The sequence below is a fragment of the Numenius arquata genome, chromosome 12, assembly GCF_964106895.1.
Source record: "Numenius arquata chromosome 12, bNumArq3.hap1.1, whole genome shotgun sequence".
Classification (NCBI taxonomy): domain Eukaryota; kingdom Metazoa; phylum Chordata; class Aves; order Charadriiformes; family Scolopacidae; genus Numenius; species Numenius arquata.
The window spans coordinates 3,291,544-3,310,759 of record NC_133587.1 but is presented as its reverse complement, the minus strand read 5'-3'; the positions used below and the strand labels follow the sequence as shown (position 1 = coordinate 3,310,759).

Genomic DNA, 19,216 nt, shown 5'->3' with positions numbered 1-19,216 from the left:
CTGCAGGACACTGGAAAATGCCGAGTTCTTCATGGATCATAGATGGTTTTGTACCCACCTTCTTCACCGAGCAGCTGCGCTTATTCCAGGCACAAGCCTGGCATCATCCCGAGGGAAGGGGGTTTTTCTGGCAGGATAATTTTGGAGGGAGGGAGTGGGCTGAAGGAAAGGGGGAATATAAGTGTAATTAAGTTGCATTAATGAGCTGCAGCAATTAATTAAAAAAAACAAAAAACAATGTCTGTTTCATTAGCTGTATCTTCCAGCATGTTTTGTGTCGAGCAGAGAAAGAGCAGTTGTTACCCATCCATGGCGTTCTCTGGCTGGTACCTTCCTCCAAGTGCTGTTGTAATTCTTTATTGTCTCACCTAATCTGTTTGAGATTACCTGGCATTTTTGAGTAATGCTTTTCAGAAGAGTCAAACTAGAAGTCGTGCTCAGGAGAGGAAGCACGAGGGAAGAATTAAAAGAAATAGAACTGTTAAGTGCTAAGTCAAAGACAGAACAATGCACCTTTCTTTGTCATGTTCCAAAGTGCCCAGGAAGCAAAATCCTCTTCTATAAACCCAGAAGCATAAGCACTAAGAGAAGATTTTTGTTTCGTTCAACTTCCATTCCAGATACAATCTGCAACCTAACATCCTGAGTTCTGATCAGGTACACCCGCGAGTTAAAATGTTGTCTTCTGTAGGTATTTTTCCTTTTTTTTAGCCAGTAGAAGCCACAGCTTCTGACTGAGCAGAACAGATAACTGGCAGTTGCTGCTTTGCTACTAGTTTCATCATTTGAGGAAGAAAAAGCTCAGCCCTCTTTAAACAGCTCTGCCTGTCAAAACATTACCAGCTCCCAAATTAGTCAATACTGTGCCACTACAAGTTATAAAAAAATATCCTCATGAAACAAACTACTACACCACTTAGTGTACACACGCTGCTATGTGTGCTTTCTATCTCTCAGCACTTTCTCCACCTCTTCTTTGATTCAGCTCATTTCTGTATTACATTCATTCCTACTTGCCCACATGATGTTCCCTGGAGGGGCAGAAAAAGGAATGGAAGAATTCATATCCTCTAGTCAATGAGACTGAAGAAAGAAAACACCGATTTTACACTTCTTGGTTCAATACGATTTCTTTTCCTCAGAGACAAGTGTTGTGCATCAGATGCCAGCATTCTTTGATCGGCCTTGTTTGAGAGCAACCAAATTCAGCACAGATCATGGAATTGTCAGAGTTGGTTTGAGCTTTGAACAGCTGAAACATTTCACTAGTAGTTTCAGGAAGGAATTCTTCTAGATGGTAGTGTGAAGTCAGGAGGAACTCTTTGAATTATTTTGAGGTCTTCGTGTTTTCAACACTGTAACTCTCAAACTGACCAAGTCTCGATGCCACATTTACTAATAAAACTGATCAAAACCACTTGCCAAGTACTCTAAAGACACTAAGTACCCAACTATGCACTTAACAGCATGCCTCATCTTTTAATTTGCAGCAATAAAGATAAAATAAATAATATTTAGTATCAATGCCTGCCATAAATCATCAAAACCAAAATCAGTCTGAGAAGAGAGAAAATAAGACAAGCTACCAAGGATCATCTTCTGCACTTAATTACCTCCTCTGACTTTCATTAGCAGAGCCATTCATACTCTGAGAACCCTTCCTCCTGTTCTGCTTGTGCTAGACCTACTCTAAGTACTGGAAGGTGATGCAGTGACCCTGTTCCCTCAGGGCAGGGACTCCCAGCCTTTGCATCTCCAGGTGCTGTGAGAGTAAGGAGCAGCTGAAGGTTTTGCTCCAGCAGGTTCCCTTATCACCAGGTCAGGAGTGCCCTCTATTGGGGATAGGCATCACTTAAAATACTGCTAGTCAAAACAAGAAAAAACCCAACCAACATGTACTTGTTTCTGAAGGGACATCTTCCCATAGATAAAACGGCTCTGCCCTTCCAGATGCGGAAAAGCCACAATTTTCAAAGCGTTAAATAACAGAAGCTCCAGAAATAGCTGTTAAGTTTACAGCCTTGTAGCCCTGTTGCTGCTCAGGCTGAGTTCCGGCCACACTGAGCTGAAGTTCAGAAGGAAATAATGCCATTCCAACACAAATCTGATTTTGGTTTCCCCTTCTCAGATTAGCACATCTACTTAAGCTGTTGCTGTTATTTACAGAGGCAAAATAAAGGCAATGCTAGCTTGAACCCAGACACAACACCTAGTTTTGCCTGGTGGTGCAATTCTGTTCCCTATGAACACTGCTGTCCGGCAAAGACCCATCAGTTCCTCCAAGAGCTGGAGTGTTTCAACTGCTCAACTAGTAATTTCTCTCAGCTTTGCCAAGAGCTGCATTAATATTACCTTCTTCTGAAGAGAGGATGAAGAAATCTGCCCTCCCACATGGCACTGGGATAATTGACATCATAAAGTTACTCAGAGAAAAGCCAATAACCCTGTTTAGTATCCAGGGCTGGAACCAAAGAGAAGCAACTCCAGAGTTGCTCCAGTCTCCACAGATGTGTTTTAGAGCCACATACCAAAATTCCACATGGAGTTCAGCTGCAGAATTATTCCCCATTTACACAGCTTCATGTATTAGGTCCTCACCCTCCTGCATCCTTACCCCTTCTTTTGCAGCTAAGAGAGACCGGAGGACCCACGTGCTGTCGTGTTACTGCCAAATGAAGCCAAGGGATGGTAAGAAGAGTTGCTTCTCTCATTCATGCCCATGTAGCACTGAAGGGCTGACCTTCAAGTTATCTACAGCCTGCTGCCACTCTAACATCTCAGGACATCACCACACCCCCTCCCCCAGTAGGGCATTCTACTGGAATCAAATACTCAGACCTCTGTAAGATAAAGAAAACTTTATTCCATGAAAAAAGTAGTTAATTAAAAAAAAAAGTATTTCCTTTCCCCTGCAGTTGACAAGCTACAGTATTGACAAACCGTTCTTTTTTGCTACATGATAGAATGTTCCATTTAAAATAAGAATCATCAGTTTAGCCATCAAACAGAAGTCCTGAAAAGGTAAGTTTCCATAGTAATGTTCTAGTAGAATAGCATCAAACAGTCAGGGAAGAGGGTCCATAAGAAGCGTCCAGGAGATCATCTAGTGACCCTGACCATCAAAAGAGCCTTTCACCTTCAGTCTGGGGAGGTCAGCTGAGAGTAAAGAGCTTGGAGAGTCTACTACAGGCCAGGCTTTTCTCTTAGTTATGCAGATTTGAGCATTACTGAAACATTGTCAATTGTTAAAAATTCAGCCAGGGGGAGGGAGGGAAGACAGCAAAGAGCTCAGAAGAATAAGCTGGATTCTCCCTCCCCCACAATACATTGCTGCTGAGTATTCTAGTCTCAACGGAATGCATTTTATATAATACTCCCATTTTGACTCAGACTTACTGAAGGAAGCCATCAACCCTAGCAGAATAGTCTCTAAACAACTACTAAATGAGGGAAAGAGAACCAGAGACAGTCAACTGAACACAGCCTTTGATTTCAACACAGAGGAGGGATTCATTTGAGAATGCAAGAATTTGGAGAAGGAGAATCTCTGTCAACAAAAGCTTGTTTTTGGAAGACAAAAGAAACCAGCAGAGTTTTTCTGGAGCAGTCCTACAGCAAAATCAGCAAGAGTACAGCAAACCAGCAACTCTTACTAGAAACACTGTGCATCAGAGGCACATCTAGTAAGTTTTTACGCTTATGCCAAGCTACTCTGCAAATAAGATTGCTCCAGCATCAAACTGTTTACTTATTTTCTTCCTCAGCTGCATTACGAGTTGTATAACCTTAGTCTTTCCCCTTAGGCACATCATGGTTCAGGACATGAAAGTCCTCACACTTCCCTGGATAACCGCTCTGCAGATAGGGCACAATCTCAGATTGAGGGCACACTCGCCACAAGCAACCAGGTGGCCACAAGGAACAAACACAACAGACACATCTCTGTCCATGCACACTTTGCACATCCTTTCCTCTTGCAGGCGTCGGAGCTGTTCTTCTGTGCTCATCCGAGACTCATCTTTACCCCCAAAAAAAAAAAAAGAAAAAAGCCCAAACTGTTAGCATTATAACAGCTCCAGAGTGCCAGTCCTGTCATCTTAGAGAGTCACACTGCAATTTGCTCATCATTTTGTTGAGAGACTGACTGAAGATGGCAAAGCTACCTCTGGGGAAAGTTTCATTTAAGCTGAAAAACTACAGCTATTACAGGCTCCAGCTTCTCTACAGAAGATTTAGCATATCTACACATGCTGGACTGAGCAGGGAGAGAGATAGCAACATCTTTTTACTGGAATATGTAAGTTATAAAAAAATTTGGTTTATCAGGATAACTGTCCGCTTCACAGTGGAACTCCAGTTCCTGAGTAAGTGTTTGTGTTCAGTTACCATTCAAGCTAGCACATGTTCCCCTTCAGGATTTAAAAAGAAAAAAAAAAACGAACAAGTACAGTGACCACTGATACCGCTACTATAAAAGTCATCCCAACTATGCCTAGGCTCAATTTTACCACCACTGCCAGCCCAGTGCACCTGATTCCTTTTGCTGCACAGATTGCGTTTCTTCTCCCGAACTTGATGTTTCGGTCTCCCTCCGAACAGCATCTGTATTACCAGGAAAGAAGACGGTATTAAGTGCTACCCCTTTCCTCCCTCTTCAGACAGTACTGTTTAAAAACATGAAATATCCTGGATTTCAGTAGCTTTCAGGTAAACGCCTCTTTACTCAGCTCTTAACTTCACACACAGCCTGGTGAAGCTGATGTTCTCTGTGGTGTTTTAGTCACTAGGTATGTTAACCTCCCTACCAAGTCCTGCCATCAGCTGCTCTTTCCTACTCCTGTGCTACTATTTAATCACACTTTTGGTTTTGTGGAAATCATTATTTTCCTCTGCCCTTAGCTACAGAGATGGCAGACCATGATACAGAAGCTTTGGAAAGCTACCAGAGAAAGCCTGTGTGGAACTGTCTTCTAATAAACTTCACTTGGCAAACAGACTCCACAAAACAGATAACACAAGACAGACATAAATAAGTTAGGGAGAATATATATTATCCCAATAAAAAAAAAGAAGTATGGCTGTTTCTGATCAAGTCATTGATTCAGTTTTAAATAGGCTTGGAGTACTCATCCATCCTAGAGGCCTTGCTTCAGACAGCTCTGTCTGTCTGCACCGGATGTGATTTTGTGGACAAGCCTCCGCATTGTGCGGCTGTCCACTACTGCAGAAAATATCGAGGATATCTACTACCTACTGGAGGCAGATACAGTTACTGATACCCCAATAATCACAGCTCCTTCAGGTTTCTTTAAAGAAGAATCTCATTCTTCAGCCTCTCAAAGAAAGGCAGGCTTGAATATATTACTACTCTTAATTTCAGCCCAGGAAGAGAGAAAGCAGACCCACAAGACACCTCAGTGCTCAAGATGATGTGAACAAGAGGCTAAACATCCACTGAGATCATGGGTGTGCGATTCAGGCATACCTCTGCTCTCCTCTGCACTGCTGCTCTCTCCCCAGTCTGGCTGGAGCAGATCAGAAACCAGCTCAGACTCAGAAAGGTTGAAAGTCCCAGTCAGTATGGATTGATTCTCTATCAGGTTGGCTACCCACGTAGGGGGAAAGTCCATATCCAGGACATCCCACACTCTGGTCAACCAATTCAGAGGAGGAGCCCATAATTGCCAATTCCCCAGAGGATCTGTAAAGCAGCAAGCAGATGCTTTACCAAAAAGGCAGCACTTTGGGCAAAAAGTACACCACTCCCTGAAGCTGCTGTACATAAAATGGCATTTATATATTCTAGAACATTCCTCAAGCTACCTGTATAGCTAGATCAACATCCAGATTTACAGTTTTTACTTCCAATCATAATTCACAAGAAATTCATCAACAGCAACTTCATAAAAGCCAAGGGACTAATTTTAGATGGTTTATTCTACTGTATCAGTGAACCAAGTCTCCCATGTTTGGCCCCAGTCCAAAATCCTTATCTTTGTTTTCACATCCCAGAATACAAGTCTCAAAACTACCTTCATGAAGATCAAGAGGAACATCCCAATTGAAGTCTCTCCTACCTCATAATCTACCCCAACCACTCATCAGCAAAGACAGAAGTGGAAAATTCAGTTGGCAGCCTGTTCAAAAGCTTAAATCTTTCTTAAGCTCATCCTATCGGATGGACTCTTCAAGAGAATGAGAAAAATCAGTTTTACACAGTTACAAGAGCCAAATTTCACCTAGTTAGATTTCCAAGAGCAACTGATGAAAGGGAATAGATTCCCAGGATCACCACTTTCATGAATAATTAGACCCTCCAGCTGGTCTCTGGTCTCCTATCAAGTACGTTTAAAATGCCATAGTCTGAAAGACTCTACAGACAAAAACATCAAGAGCATGGACAAGTCAAAGGAAGGCTAGGCGAGCACCCAGAAGTCACACAATTAGAGGTCTCTGGTCTTAGACCAAGAGGTCTCACAAGAGCAAACAATTTTGCTTCTTGTACTAGAGACCATTTCCTAAAAACAAAATGAAACAGCTTATAGAATACCAAAACATCTCACAAACACCATGTCTGCAGGGTGCACAGTAGCTGGGATGGGGTAGAAAGAGTAAGACAACACCACTTTCAACAGGAGACAAAATACCATGTAATTACAGCACTGACCTGAAGAAGCAGGGGAACCTTGTTCAGTCTGATCCCAGGAATCCCTCTGAAAATGTCACAAAATGATTACATAAGAGAAGGACATGCTCAAAACACCCCCTATTTACTAAGCCCCCATCCTCTATACACAAAATATTCACGACTCACCGGAGATAGCAGGGTGCTAGAAAAGGACTCCTGAACACTGCGAATAAATTCTCTTCCTCTTGACCGCAATAAAAATTCACACCTATAACCAGAAAGAATTAGATACATTAGTACAGGATCTCATGTGAAAGTAGCAGCAGTAGTTTGAATTTTAGAAGCAAAGGGTGCTATTGGGTTATAAGCAAACTGCTATATTCATTAAAGAGGAGAGAGTATCACATTTTTCCCCCCTGCCCGCCACTTCTCACATGAAGGGCAATGAGAAGAGGCTCATGATTCCCCCCTTAATTCAGTTTTCATGTTTGGCCCAAGATGAGCTCAGTTGCAATGTCCTTTGGAACAAACCATAGAAAGCATGATTCAGAAAGTTCACAGAAAAACCACAAGAACTGTTACAGAAAAACGCTTACAATATAATTCTTTTTGTACCTCAGAGAAACCACAGCTGTTCTTTGATGTCAAAGAAAGTCATTTTAATTGAACTTTTAGATGGTAAATCTACCTAAGCTTGAACATTTGATTTTGCTTTTGAAGTGAGAGGGTCTAAATATTTAGGCTTTGTCACTTCTATTTAAAAAAAACTAGTTACAGCTTAGACAGCCATCATCCAGTAGGTTTCATCATTAACACAGAACACTCCAGTGATACATCAGCCTTTGGAGCAGAAGGTGTGGCAATGCCCAAGAAGCAGCCTAAAGGGACTGAAGCCAGATGTCCTGGAGTCAGCAAACTATTGTAAGGAATAGCGTTTGCAGAGAGACACATCAACTGCTTTTTGGGGAGGGTGCAAAGGGAGATACAGGAAAGGAGAGGGAGCTGAAGATACGATGATTAAGTTTTCAGGCCAATCTTTGGTTGTTCCACATACACGTGGAGACTGGAAGGAAGGCACTTCTGGAATACAGAACAGACTAAGTAGCAGACCTAGAAACAAGTTTTCTATCTTGACCCACTGCTAGGATCTGAAGATGGTCCCTTGCTGTGCAACTTTGAGAATTCAGAACCCTTCTCTTGAGGTTTCAGGGATTTCCAGAAGGTTACAGACTATAACAACGGTTTATGAAGTTTGATATATTAAATATAATTGAACATACCTGATTAGCTTTTCATCTGCTCTAGGTAGGTAGAAAAATCTAGAACAGAGCTAATAACAGAGCCTGGAAGCAGCGCTTATTACCAGTACACCACTGACTCGTTTGTTTCTCAGCTGGAGGTCTCAGCTTTCATTTCTTAATGAAATAAGAAATCAACATGGAACGCTATCCTGCATATCTTATGCTTATTCCAGCATATCTTTTGGTCTTGCTACAAGGGACATTTGTCAACCAAGACTGACTTACCCTGGATACCACTTGGCATGTTCCCTCCAAGGATCATCTCCAAATGACCAGTTCCTCACATGTCCATCACAGTAAAAACACCTCACTATATCATTTAGTCCTGAAACAGACATCATCAAGAGATTAATTGACATCTGAGGCACTGTATGCTCTACGAGTCCCAGATGAGAACCTGGAGAGATTCAGCACAAAACACAAGCTACCAGACAGAACAGATGAGCACATGAGAGTTCACCAACACTGTGCAAGTTGTATAAGGGTGGGAAATCCGATGAGAGTTGGAACTTCCAGAGCTGCGGCTGGTTGAGATGATTCCAGACTGGGTCACAAGCTGACAGGCAGCACCCACGTGAGCGCCATAGCTCCCATGTACGCACATACCTATCTAAGAACCTCTTGTCTGCATTTAGAGTAGAGCTGTAATTAATTACATCCATAAACACACTTTGTTTTCTAACTACAATCTGCTATAACCAGCAGCAGGCACAGTCAGATGATGTACACAGCTTCCATCCCAGTACAAGAATTTGCCACAACATGGTCCCAGGCTACCCATCCTGCTTCTGTGCTTCTCTTCACAGAGATCATAGAGGAAAAAAAATAATTAAAAAAAAAAATCAAAGCCAAACACAGTTAAGACTGTGTGCCCTAAGGGCAATGAAACAACGTCCATAAAGGCTGCCAGTGAGTTTAGGTCAATAGACACCAAAACCAAGCCACAGTGACAGCCAAACGGACTGACTACCTACAGGTTTCACTCAGATTTGGTTTTTTGAGAAGGCTTCAGCACAAGACAGAGCTTATAGAAAATGTGACATGCCAAGTAAGTGCCTCAAATCCTTTTAGAACTGCAAGTAATAAATAGGCTCAAAGGATCTTAAAGCACACACTTTTCTGCCAGTAAAACATGTCACTTTTTTCTCCACTCTTGCCAGTCAGGGAACTGACTTCCTAGCAGACCCCTCAGTAGCCAAAGAGGAGTTACCAGAGAAGTGAATTCTACGCAAGCAGCAAGTGAAACAGCCCAGGCTGAAGGAAGGATGTGGTTTCTAACTACACTGGACATACTTGCAAATATTTGGGCAAGCAATAGAACAAAGTGACACCTTCAAAAGTTACCTTGAATAACAGTTAAAAACATTTCCCCCAAGTACCTACCTGTGTAAAAGAATCCTGCTCTAGCCAGTTGCTCAGGACGCATGTCAGTATATTGCGGCCAGTTCTGAAATGTAGATAGTCTCATCTCCTCCGTTTCCATCTCTGGATACTCTGGTTCATTGGGCAGGGCTGTCTCCTCGCTGTCTATCCCCTGCAAAAGACTGAGGAACTGCCCATCCACAGTGTCAAAGATTTCCTGAAGACGGAGCATCTCTTGGTTCCCAACGTCCTCACCACAAATGAATTTACAGGAAGGGAAGGACTTCAGGTGCTCTAGTGCTGGCCAATCACCAGGTCCCCAGTCCTTCAGGACACCACCACAGCAGAAACACTGTACTTCGTCTTTTGGCCCCACAAAGAAAAAGCCAGCCCTGACCAAATCTCGGGCAGACACAGGTGAGGTGTCTGGCCATTGCTGGAAAGTCCTCAGCCTTCTTGCTTCATTCCTCATGCTGGATTCAAAGAGCTGGCAGGAAGAAGCCCCGAGCTCAGTCTCCTCTGCTGGTGTCATGTCCCCCATGTTCTCGTTCTGAAAGAGGATGAAATAACCCAGAGCAATCAGCCAGATTCCGGGTGTCAGGCAGCACTCACCCGATGTTATTTGTTCCACATCCCCACGCATATTCCGGAAAGCTCCTGGTATTGACAAAGCCGAGCTTGTTTGGGAATTGCAGCCCAATCAGAGATCTGGTGCTTCTGTACTTTGCTGTTGAACTTTTGCTGAGTCCTCACTAGTGTCTGAGGGGAAGAGACCAGCACTTTCTGAGTCCCTCTGCCAATTTACTGGAGAGATGCTCATGGGAACAGAGAGTGGAAGAGGAGGGCAAAACGCATGCTGCCTCCCTAGCTGAGCCAATCCAGCTCTGAGCATCTGATCTGTGTGATAAATCCCCTGTCGTTTCGCTCAGCCTTTAAATTAACATTAAAAAGGTGGTTTTTCCCTCCCCTAACAATAGATTTAAGAAGGCATGCCATAACAAGGTTGAGAACAGCAACACCTAAACAAATAGTGTCTCATAATGTTGTTTACAGCCAAACGCTGCACAGAATATCAGTAGATTTTTCATAGCCTTATTATGCTAATTAAACAGTGAATATACAGAAATGCCTCTATAAAAGAGAACTTCTCCAGGACACCGTCTAAAATAACAATTAGGTCCAGTTTCTATAAGGAGGTGTCCTTAAATCAAAGATCAGACTTCTTCTGCCTGTGCTAGTTCTATGCAAGAGGAAGAGTGAAATTAAAGAAGTTGCTGAGTGCCCAATTATGCCAGCCTTCATCCTACTTCAGGTAACAGCCCTTCCCTGCACAAGTAAGCTCAATTGCAACTCAGCTGCTGCTCCTAATACTTTCTATATGGTTGGCAAATACACTTTCAAAAGGTCATACAATTGCACAATTGAGAATCAGGATTCATTTAGCTAATCACTGCGAAGGAATTCCTGTGGAGTGAAGTCACTCCACACGTGACTAAGCAGTAGGTGCAATCAAATCCATATTTTTTTTTTAAATAAGCATCCTGAAAATCCCTTCCCCACCTAACTCGACAGGTCAATTCATCCCAAGGAAGTGCTAACTATCTACTGGTTATCAAAGCATACAGACCCAAAACATCACACAGGCAAATATTAAGTTAGAAAAAAAAATATATATACACACACTCCTAAAAAAGATATGGTATTTCAAAGCTGGTACAAAACATTATTAAGATAACAGGTAACTACTGCAGTGCACTTTTGAATGGCAAGAAGCAATCAAGTGGAGACCACCTGAACAGCAGCTCCTCTGCAGTAAACAGTCACAGAGACTGGGAAGAGGCACTCAGGCCACTGGTGTCTCTCAAGTACTGTTCCTCTTAAAGTGCTGCAGTGCATTTAGGGGCAAAAACTTACAGGGTATTTTAGTTGCAAGACCCATAACCAGAGTTAACAAATCCATCCTTCTTCGGGAGTACACATTTAGTGAGAGTTTAAAAGCAAAGGCAAGCTTGCCCAACCACAAGCCTCTCACAGTAAGAGGTAGCAAAGCAGAGAAAGCGCATTAGCAACCAGAATTTTCTTCTATAATCATAGTCACAGAAACCAGAGTTGTAGGAAAAGAAGGGTCTACAAGTTTGGTTTAGAAACTATGCTTCACTTAATACAATAAAATAGTTACTCAAGAACTATGTCACTGGTATAAAGAAAAATCCATATGAAAAGAAAAAACCCTATTAGTTACTGATACACAGCAGAATTGCAGGCTAAGCAAACTTACAAGCATGCAGTTTTTTAGCCTGCACAGCAGATTTCACTCTCAGAACACAGAAGCAACAGAGAGACTTGTTCATCAGGCAGAGCTCCACAGTATTAGTGTTGCTCTCATCCTGAGTCCTAACAAAAAGAACTATTACTCTTGAGCTACAACAAAGGCTGTTTTCCACCCAGAAGGTGACCGAGTTATCTCAGCCTACTTCCACTGCGGGAACACACATCAGAACCACCTTCACAGCAAAACACAAAGAAAGAAAATTAGTTTTTCCACCCAAAAGGTTAACAGCCAAATCAAGCTTTTTTTTTTTTATAAATAAGAGCTATAACATAGGAGAACAAATATATTTATCTTCTTGTTTATGAAGAAACCTATTATGGTTTACTGGCATTAAAGACATTGATATACTCTGCAGAAGATCCATTAACTCAATTATTAAAGCTCTCCAAACCTAATTGATATCTTACATAGTTACGAAACTACTAAACACCGATATTCTCCAACAATTCACTGCTTACACCTACATAGTAATATACTTCCAAAACAACATTACAGCTAATATCAACAATTCCTTATTACCACGATAAGAACTATAAAAAAAAAAAAAAAAGATAGAAATTTACCTGTAAATTTCTAAACACTAAAAAACCAAAACCCAACAAAACACTCGCAAGAACTAAGATTCTCCCAACCCCACAAGCTTCAAGCTCTCCTCCTCAAAGAAGCAAAAACCCTTCCAAGGTGTAAGCAACCCCACCTGACAGTGGCTATTTCTAATGCTTCGTTTTCCCTGATTGGTTGGGTTTGTGCTCAAATTCTCCTCTGGCAAATTTCATTGTTTTAAGTGGGAGAAACCAGGGAAAGATACAAAGTTAAGCTCAAACTTCCTCCAGAAAAGTAACTGTTTGGGCCCCTGAAAAAAAGAAATAACCCAGAAAAAGAAAGAGCCCAGCCTTGGGACGTTGCTGAAACCCAGCAGAGCGTCCCGACTCCTATGATGTGGTGCTCACAGTCACCCTATTTTACTATAGCACCTTTGCCACTGCATCCATGACTCTTTCTTTAATTTCTATTGATATAATAACAGAACTTAACACAATCATATTCTAAAAGAAGACTGTCCAGATGTAAGTTATATGTCAAATAGGCTGGAGTATGTCACGCAGGGGCACCCCAGCAGCTCCCTATTGGAGGGTGACAGCCACCTTAGTCCCTGCCGTCATGCTGTGACTCCAGTGCTGTGGCCTTTTCAACTTGTTCTCACACGTGTGTTCTGCACCTTAGAACATTTAAGAAAACGTACTATAAAATTAACAGATAAATAGTAACAAGAATTTACTCAAGACAACTTGACTAGATTGCCTTTTCTTTGGGAATAAACACTCTCTTGCTACCATCGCACCTTCACAATTCCAAATGTTTCTATTCCTTTGCCTTTCTGCGGTCACAATTCAGAATGAAGGATTTTAAGGCTCGTTTTGAAAGGTGCCGTTGCTTGAAAATGCGTTTTCCTCTACCACTTTTCTGCCGGAGAAGATGAATGCAGCTTATTCTAAACTACATGCTTGACAAAACATAAGTTCTCCATGTTAACATAAGAACACAGGTAGTTTAGGTTTGTAAAAAATGATAAATTTGGACTTTTCTTTTAAGGAAAAAGATCCAGAGCCCCTTTAATTAAAAAGAACAGTGTTGAAACTTTTTTTTTTTTAATTAAATGCATGTTAATGAAAATCCCTGAGCAGTAGAGGGCAGTGCTTATATATGGAATTGACAGAATCTTGTTCTTTTTTTTTTGTCTGTAATGAATTTATATGTAATTGCACATTATCTTCTGCTCCACAGATCCTGTTCTTTAAAAGTCTATATTGATTTTTGAAGAATGTATCCTAAAAATATAAGACACAGAGTTAACCAGATCCTTCTTATGGAGGCTGTTGGGGACTCTGCTGCTGGGTTGTACCGATTCACCTGTTAAAGATAAGAATGATCGATAGTTCTGATTTTATGAAGCATTTTACAAGCAGTAACCTCATCTGGGACTGCTTAGAACCACCTTCCTTCTCAAATGGGATCCCGGGGGGTGTTGGAACGTGGCAGGCTCCTTGATCCACCTTCCTCAGAGCCAAGCCGTGGCTCACCAGCTGCCTGCAAGCAGCCCAGGGATGATTTCATGCAAAATTTAAGAAATCTGCTGATGGCAAAGGGCAGCACAGATGCCCCACAGCGTTGTGGTAAAGGTGCACTGAATTGCCAAGCCCCTACAATTCCCGTTGTTCAAGGAAAAGCTGCATAAACGCTCAGAGGAACTGGAAGGCAGTTAATTCTAACTTAATTTTACACAATCTGACTGATTCTGTCAGTGATTATTAGGGTTGTTTGGTTTACATAATGCTCTTTCATCATGTAAGCTTCAAGACAGGTTTAAGAGTGGTTTTCATAGAATCACAGAATGGTTTGGGTTGGAAGGGACCTTAAAGATCATCCAGTTCCAACCCTCTGCCCTGGGCAGGGACACCTCCCACCAGACCAGGTTGCTCAAAGCCCCGTCCAACCTGGCCTTGAACCCCTCCAGGGATGGGGCAGCCACAGCTTCTCTGGGTGATTTCCTCTTTTTCCGTGGGGATACATCCATGTGATTTTGGGGGGAACATTTCACCAACAAAGGAAAGCTCAGAAGGAGTGGTGAGATAACTGTAGCAGCAGAAGATGAAGTGACACCAAGCCTGGTGCTGAGAGCAATTAAAAATATGTCAACATGGACAAATGATGGGTTTTTATTTTAGTGACTTCCTAAGGGTTCAAACCTTTCAATCTCCTCCCCTAATTCTTTCTTCTGGCCTCCACTGCCATAGCATCTGATTGCCTCAAAGCTTTCTGTATTGCAATACTTAGAAATAGCTAAAATGTAGCTTGCAACATGATTCATGAAAGTGTTTAGAATCAAACACTATTAATATCCCGGCCCACAGGAACTGAGCACAGCACATATCAAAAGAAAAATCTGCAAAGCACAGCAGATACTCAAAAAATCAATAGAAAAACTGACCTTAAAATCCTACTGTGATTTGAAAGAAAAGCAAACTAACACGCTAGTTCCTTGGAACAAGGAAAATTAAAGTGTTTCTGCCACAAGCCATTACTATGTTTTATACTTTTTCATAACGTCATGATTTCAGTGTCCAGCCTATTATAAAAAATATTTCTGCTATAGAAGAGTGGGTTGAAAACGGTTCAATGCTTTGAAAAAGGTAATTGTTTGTAGAAAACAGCCTGTGTTTTTTTTTCTAAATAGCTTTTGGAGGAAAAATTTGAGTTTCTTTTTCAAGGATCTTGTTTTCTCTTTATTTGGTTAGAGGGTTGAGCAGCAGCACAGGAATTGGGAATAAGAATTAAGAGAGAACTGGATGGGTAAGCACAACTCCCACAGTAAGCGTAGAAAATGGGAATGATACTCCCCGTCTTCCTCCCTTTCTGAGTAGCATCTGGCTAGTTTCCCCAAAGATCAGTTGTGCTTCTCCTTCCTCTCTGTTCCTGCCTCTCCCTCTCACTGACTCCCGTCATTTCCCGACTCCTGATTCTGACACGGAGGAGCCTCACGCCTGTGCTCTGTTCCCTCTCCCTGCTCAAAGCCTGGCAGGAGGGACAGGAACAGCAGACACATAGCCTCAGGTAAACTGGGTGGTATCGTTGCTCCCAATTGTTCACAACTAACACTACCCACTCTTCAGAACAGATTGTTATCAGCTTGTGACAAAAGTACGTTCCACCATTCAGCCATTAATTGCCTTTAAAGAAGGATTTGTCAGGCATTGTTATGACTCTAATGGAGCTCATCCTACTTTTTAATTGGTGGAAAATCAGCCATCAAGGACCAGGGAACATCTGATTTTCTAATTACATTTTGCCACAGTTTGGAACGTGTTTTTATTGTAAAGAGATGTGCCCAGGCTGCCTCAATATTGTTTGGACGACAGGCAGAAAGATCTATTCTTGAGCTATTCACACTCGCAATCATCTGGTTTTCTTCATGCAAATTGGTTCGGAATAGGTTTATTTTGTCCCTGTATCAATAATCAATAGCAAGATTGAAAGATGAGGAAGAAAGACAACAGACCAACCTGAAGGACACTGCAAAAAGCTGAAGTCAAAAAGGGATGACCCTATTCTATCTAATAAGTAAGCAAAGAGAGACTGACCTTACAATTTAATGGAAACTACATGATAGCAGCACGGAAGAATTGCTGATGATGAAGACCAAGAGGGAGACACGAGTGAGTTCTTGTGATCAGTCTTTGCTCAGTTGAGGTCCTCCTACCAGCTTTTCAATGAAGTTGCAGAGAGCAGCACATGCGACGATAATGTCAAAGGATGTCCGTTCGCAGGCCACACTCTTTGCGTATGGTTTCCCTTCTCCGGTTTTCACAAACAACATGTCAGTGACACGAAAAACAGGAGAGAAGAACAGCTACTATTTTTCTGGGTGTCTGCTTTTATCTTTCACCCTAAAATGATGGAAACTAAAATTGGATCCTTGCTCTTGTTACGTTCCACAGGTGTGTGGGGTGCAGGAGGGAAACGATTCCAGCACAGCAATGTTTGACTTTACGCCCCTGCTCGTAGCAGATGAGCCTGCAGAAAATCCCTGTAAAATCGAAATTTGAAAAAAGAAAAGTATCCTGTAATTTACACATGAACACTTCTGAGATTTCAGAGAGTGTTTGCAAAGGAAGAAAAAGATACTTGTAACTTTTTCTTATACTGGAAGAACGTACCACCACATTTCTCTCAAAAAAAGCCAAAACAAAACAAAAAAAACCCCCTGCGCCACCCCCCAGGTTACAGTGTCACACTCCCAGAGTACCCTGAGTTGATGTAATTCTGAATAACGCCTCTTTCCTATATCCTTCAACTAAGACTTCTCATCTCACTGGTTTTGTTTCTAAAAGATTGAGTACTTCTCACTGGATAGACAAAATCATTCTCAAAGTTATGAGGAAGAAGCCGTAACTCACACTTTCCTAATGCAAAAAAAAAAAAAGTTCACACAAACATGGACTTAGGCACATACATATATATACACGTCTGGCATGCCCTGTCTTTGCATGTAAAACAACAGGGAGAGCCGAACAGCTGTATTCCCTGTACCTTAGGATGTTGAAGCAAACACAGTTCTAACATTCTGCCTACATACACTCATGGCTGGGATGATTCATAGTCACATCGTTTCTATATCAAGACTAGTGAACATATGCGATCACATGGACTTCAGAGCAGTGCCCATCACCCGAGTACCCAGGACAAGCCTTTCCCTTTCCCTTCCAGAGAGATGTTCCACTCTCTAGCCAGGCTGCTCCCTTTTTTCTCACATCTGTTTTTGAAGTGCTGCTCTTTAGCCAGCCTTTCCAGCTCATCCAGAGACTCGCAAGAGCACAGACCTACTGACTTCGTCCACAGCTACACTGCACGGCAAACGGAATTAAGATAAAACCTGCCGATTTTTACTTGCTACCTAAGGCAAACAAAGAACCCAAAGCACCTCCAGGTGCTGAGGATTAATGGAATACTCCTTCTTCCTTACCTCTGGATGACTTATCAGCAAAAGGACAAAAGAAAGTGGACTATTCATTTCAGATGTTTTATTAGAATAATAAATACAAACTCAAACTAACAATTTCCAAATACGTGAACACAGAGGAGACTCTGGTTTCACCTCTATCTAAAGGAAAGGATGATTGCATTGTTTAGCATCTTTCATACGGACTAGAATTGGCCATTTGTATGCCCAAAATTAAGCACAGAGATGTTACAAGACTTTGTAATGTCTGGAACTACTGTTTGGTGTGGCAGAACCTGAACCGTTTTGGTCAGAGCTCTAGCTGCTTGTGAACGCAGCAATGAGACGGGATACAACCATCACACTGGTTGGTACTGGGCCCAGTTTGGGCCTCAAGTTATTACCTCAGGCAGTAACACAATATATCACACACATGTTGAAGGCCTGGTTTTGATTCTTTCTCTCAAATATGCTCTTCTCTTGCTTATACTTAGAAACCGTAAATGGTGCACATGTCAAGAAACCTACACAAGATGGATGTTCAAAGCCAAGAGACCAAACTAAATCTCTGCCGGCATTTTTATACCTTCAAGAAAAAAGTTCGGTTTCTGGCCAATTTAAGGACAATTATTTCCATTCTCCCAACAGATAGCAGAAACCTACATAACATGTCAAAAGATAATCTCAGTGACACACTGCTAACCAATGAAAATTCTTTGCCACAAATCCACTTACGGCACCAGTTTCCAAAGAAGTCAAAAGAAATTATGTTCTACAGATCTCATTTAGTCGCAACCCTCCAGTGCCAGTGTTGTTTAGAAGCACTGCAATGATATTGTCTTTTGCTGTGGCGTAAGAGGCTCCCAGTTCACCATCTGTTAATGGGGCGACTATCGTTTTACTATGCTTGTAAATCAGCAATTCAGTAAGGCCTCTGGGTGTTACCATAAAACACGTAATAAGAAAGAACCACGTTGATTTCTGTTTCATTACAAAACATTTATGATTTGGTCATCAGAACTCAAACAGATTTGAGGCAGATTGTCACACAAGTTTCAGTATACATGATATATTAGAAACTGCAGGACCTTGGGGACGGCAGGAACTGCCCTTTTGTTCTGTGCAGCACCTACAAACTGTATCTTGGCCAAAGGAACCTGAGCAGGACCTACAAACTATGAAGGAGCAACAGTTCTGCTCATTAGATATTCCACCCATTTAGAGAAAAACAAAGAAAGAAACAAACAAAACCCCCGCCCGCTATGTACAAGAAGCAGAAATACAATCATTAATGAGGTAGAAATCAAATACTAGAAACAAATGGGCGTTGCTTTCATTGCTTCTATTTATGTAGAATTAAAGCAGGTTTTTACACGAAGTCACAAGGATATGCCTACTCAATATATATTTTTACACGCTTTTGCAGAGTTTCTTCCTGCTATATGAATACATTCTTTGAACCTCACTTCTCCTTAAACCAGCCCTCCCTAAAAATTACAAAGATGCAATTTTGGCATAAAGCTGCACAAAATGAACACAACTCGGGCTGCTTATTCAATACTGCTTCATTTTGTCACCTTCCCTCCTAAGGGTGCGTAGGTAAATGACAAGCCTCCCTGCAAACCGCTAGTCTGACCCTGCTGAAATCGACATAACCCATTCTGAAGGGGCCAAAATTTCACCCAGGTTCTGCAAAACAGCAGCTGGAAGGAAAATAAAATGAATTAACCTGATTAAAAACTGCGGCCAGCAGTCAGGCTGGTGGTGATCCCCTGCCAGAGGATCCCAGCCGCAGGCCCCAGGGCCGGATCCGCGCCGCCTGCGGGCTGGTGTGAGGGGAGACCGGGCTCCCTCAGCGCCTCGGGCGGCGCCTGGGCCTGCATGGCAGCGCCTGCGGGACAGGAGTCTGCTGTACAGCCCGGCAAAGGCCGAGAGAGGGAATGAGAAGGGGATGGGGGAAGATGGAAGGGGCCGAGGAAGCGGGAAGGCCCTCCCCGGCCCCCTCGCCCGCCGCCCGCCCGCGCATGCGCGGCAGCTCCGCGAGCCTTCCTCCCTCTCCCCGCCCGCGCCGTCCCGGCGTGCCCCGCGTGCTCTCG

The 19,216-nt window shown here is 42.4% G+C and overlaps 1 protein-coding gene across 1 annotated transcript; it reads right to left on the bottom strand.

The window, feature by feature from the left end:
* Window positions 1-2,846: 2,846 nt before the first annotated feature.
* Window positions 2,847-19,140, bottom strand: BIRC7 (baculoviral IAP repeat containing 7). The gene is made up of 7 exons (XM_074157047.1): window positions 18,850-19,140; window positions 9,313-9,841; window positions 8,155-8,254; window positions 6,815-6,896; window positions 6,668-6,713; window positions 4,531-4,602; window positions 2,847-4,018 (listed from the first exon to the last, which is right to left on the bottom strand). Exons 2-7 carry the CDS (start codon window positions 9,830-9,832, stop codon window positions 3,816-3,818), a joined length of 1,023 nt encoding a protein of 340 aa, XP_074013148.1. The 5' UTR covers window positions 9,833-9,841; window positions 18,850-19,140; the 3' UTR covers window positions 2,847-3,815.
* Window positions 19,141-19,216: the final 76 nt, after the last annotated feature.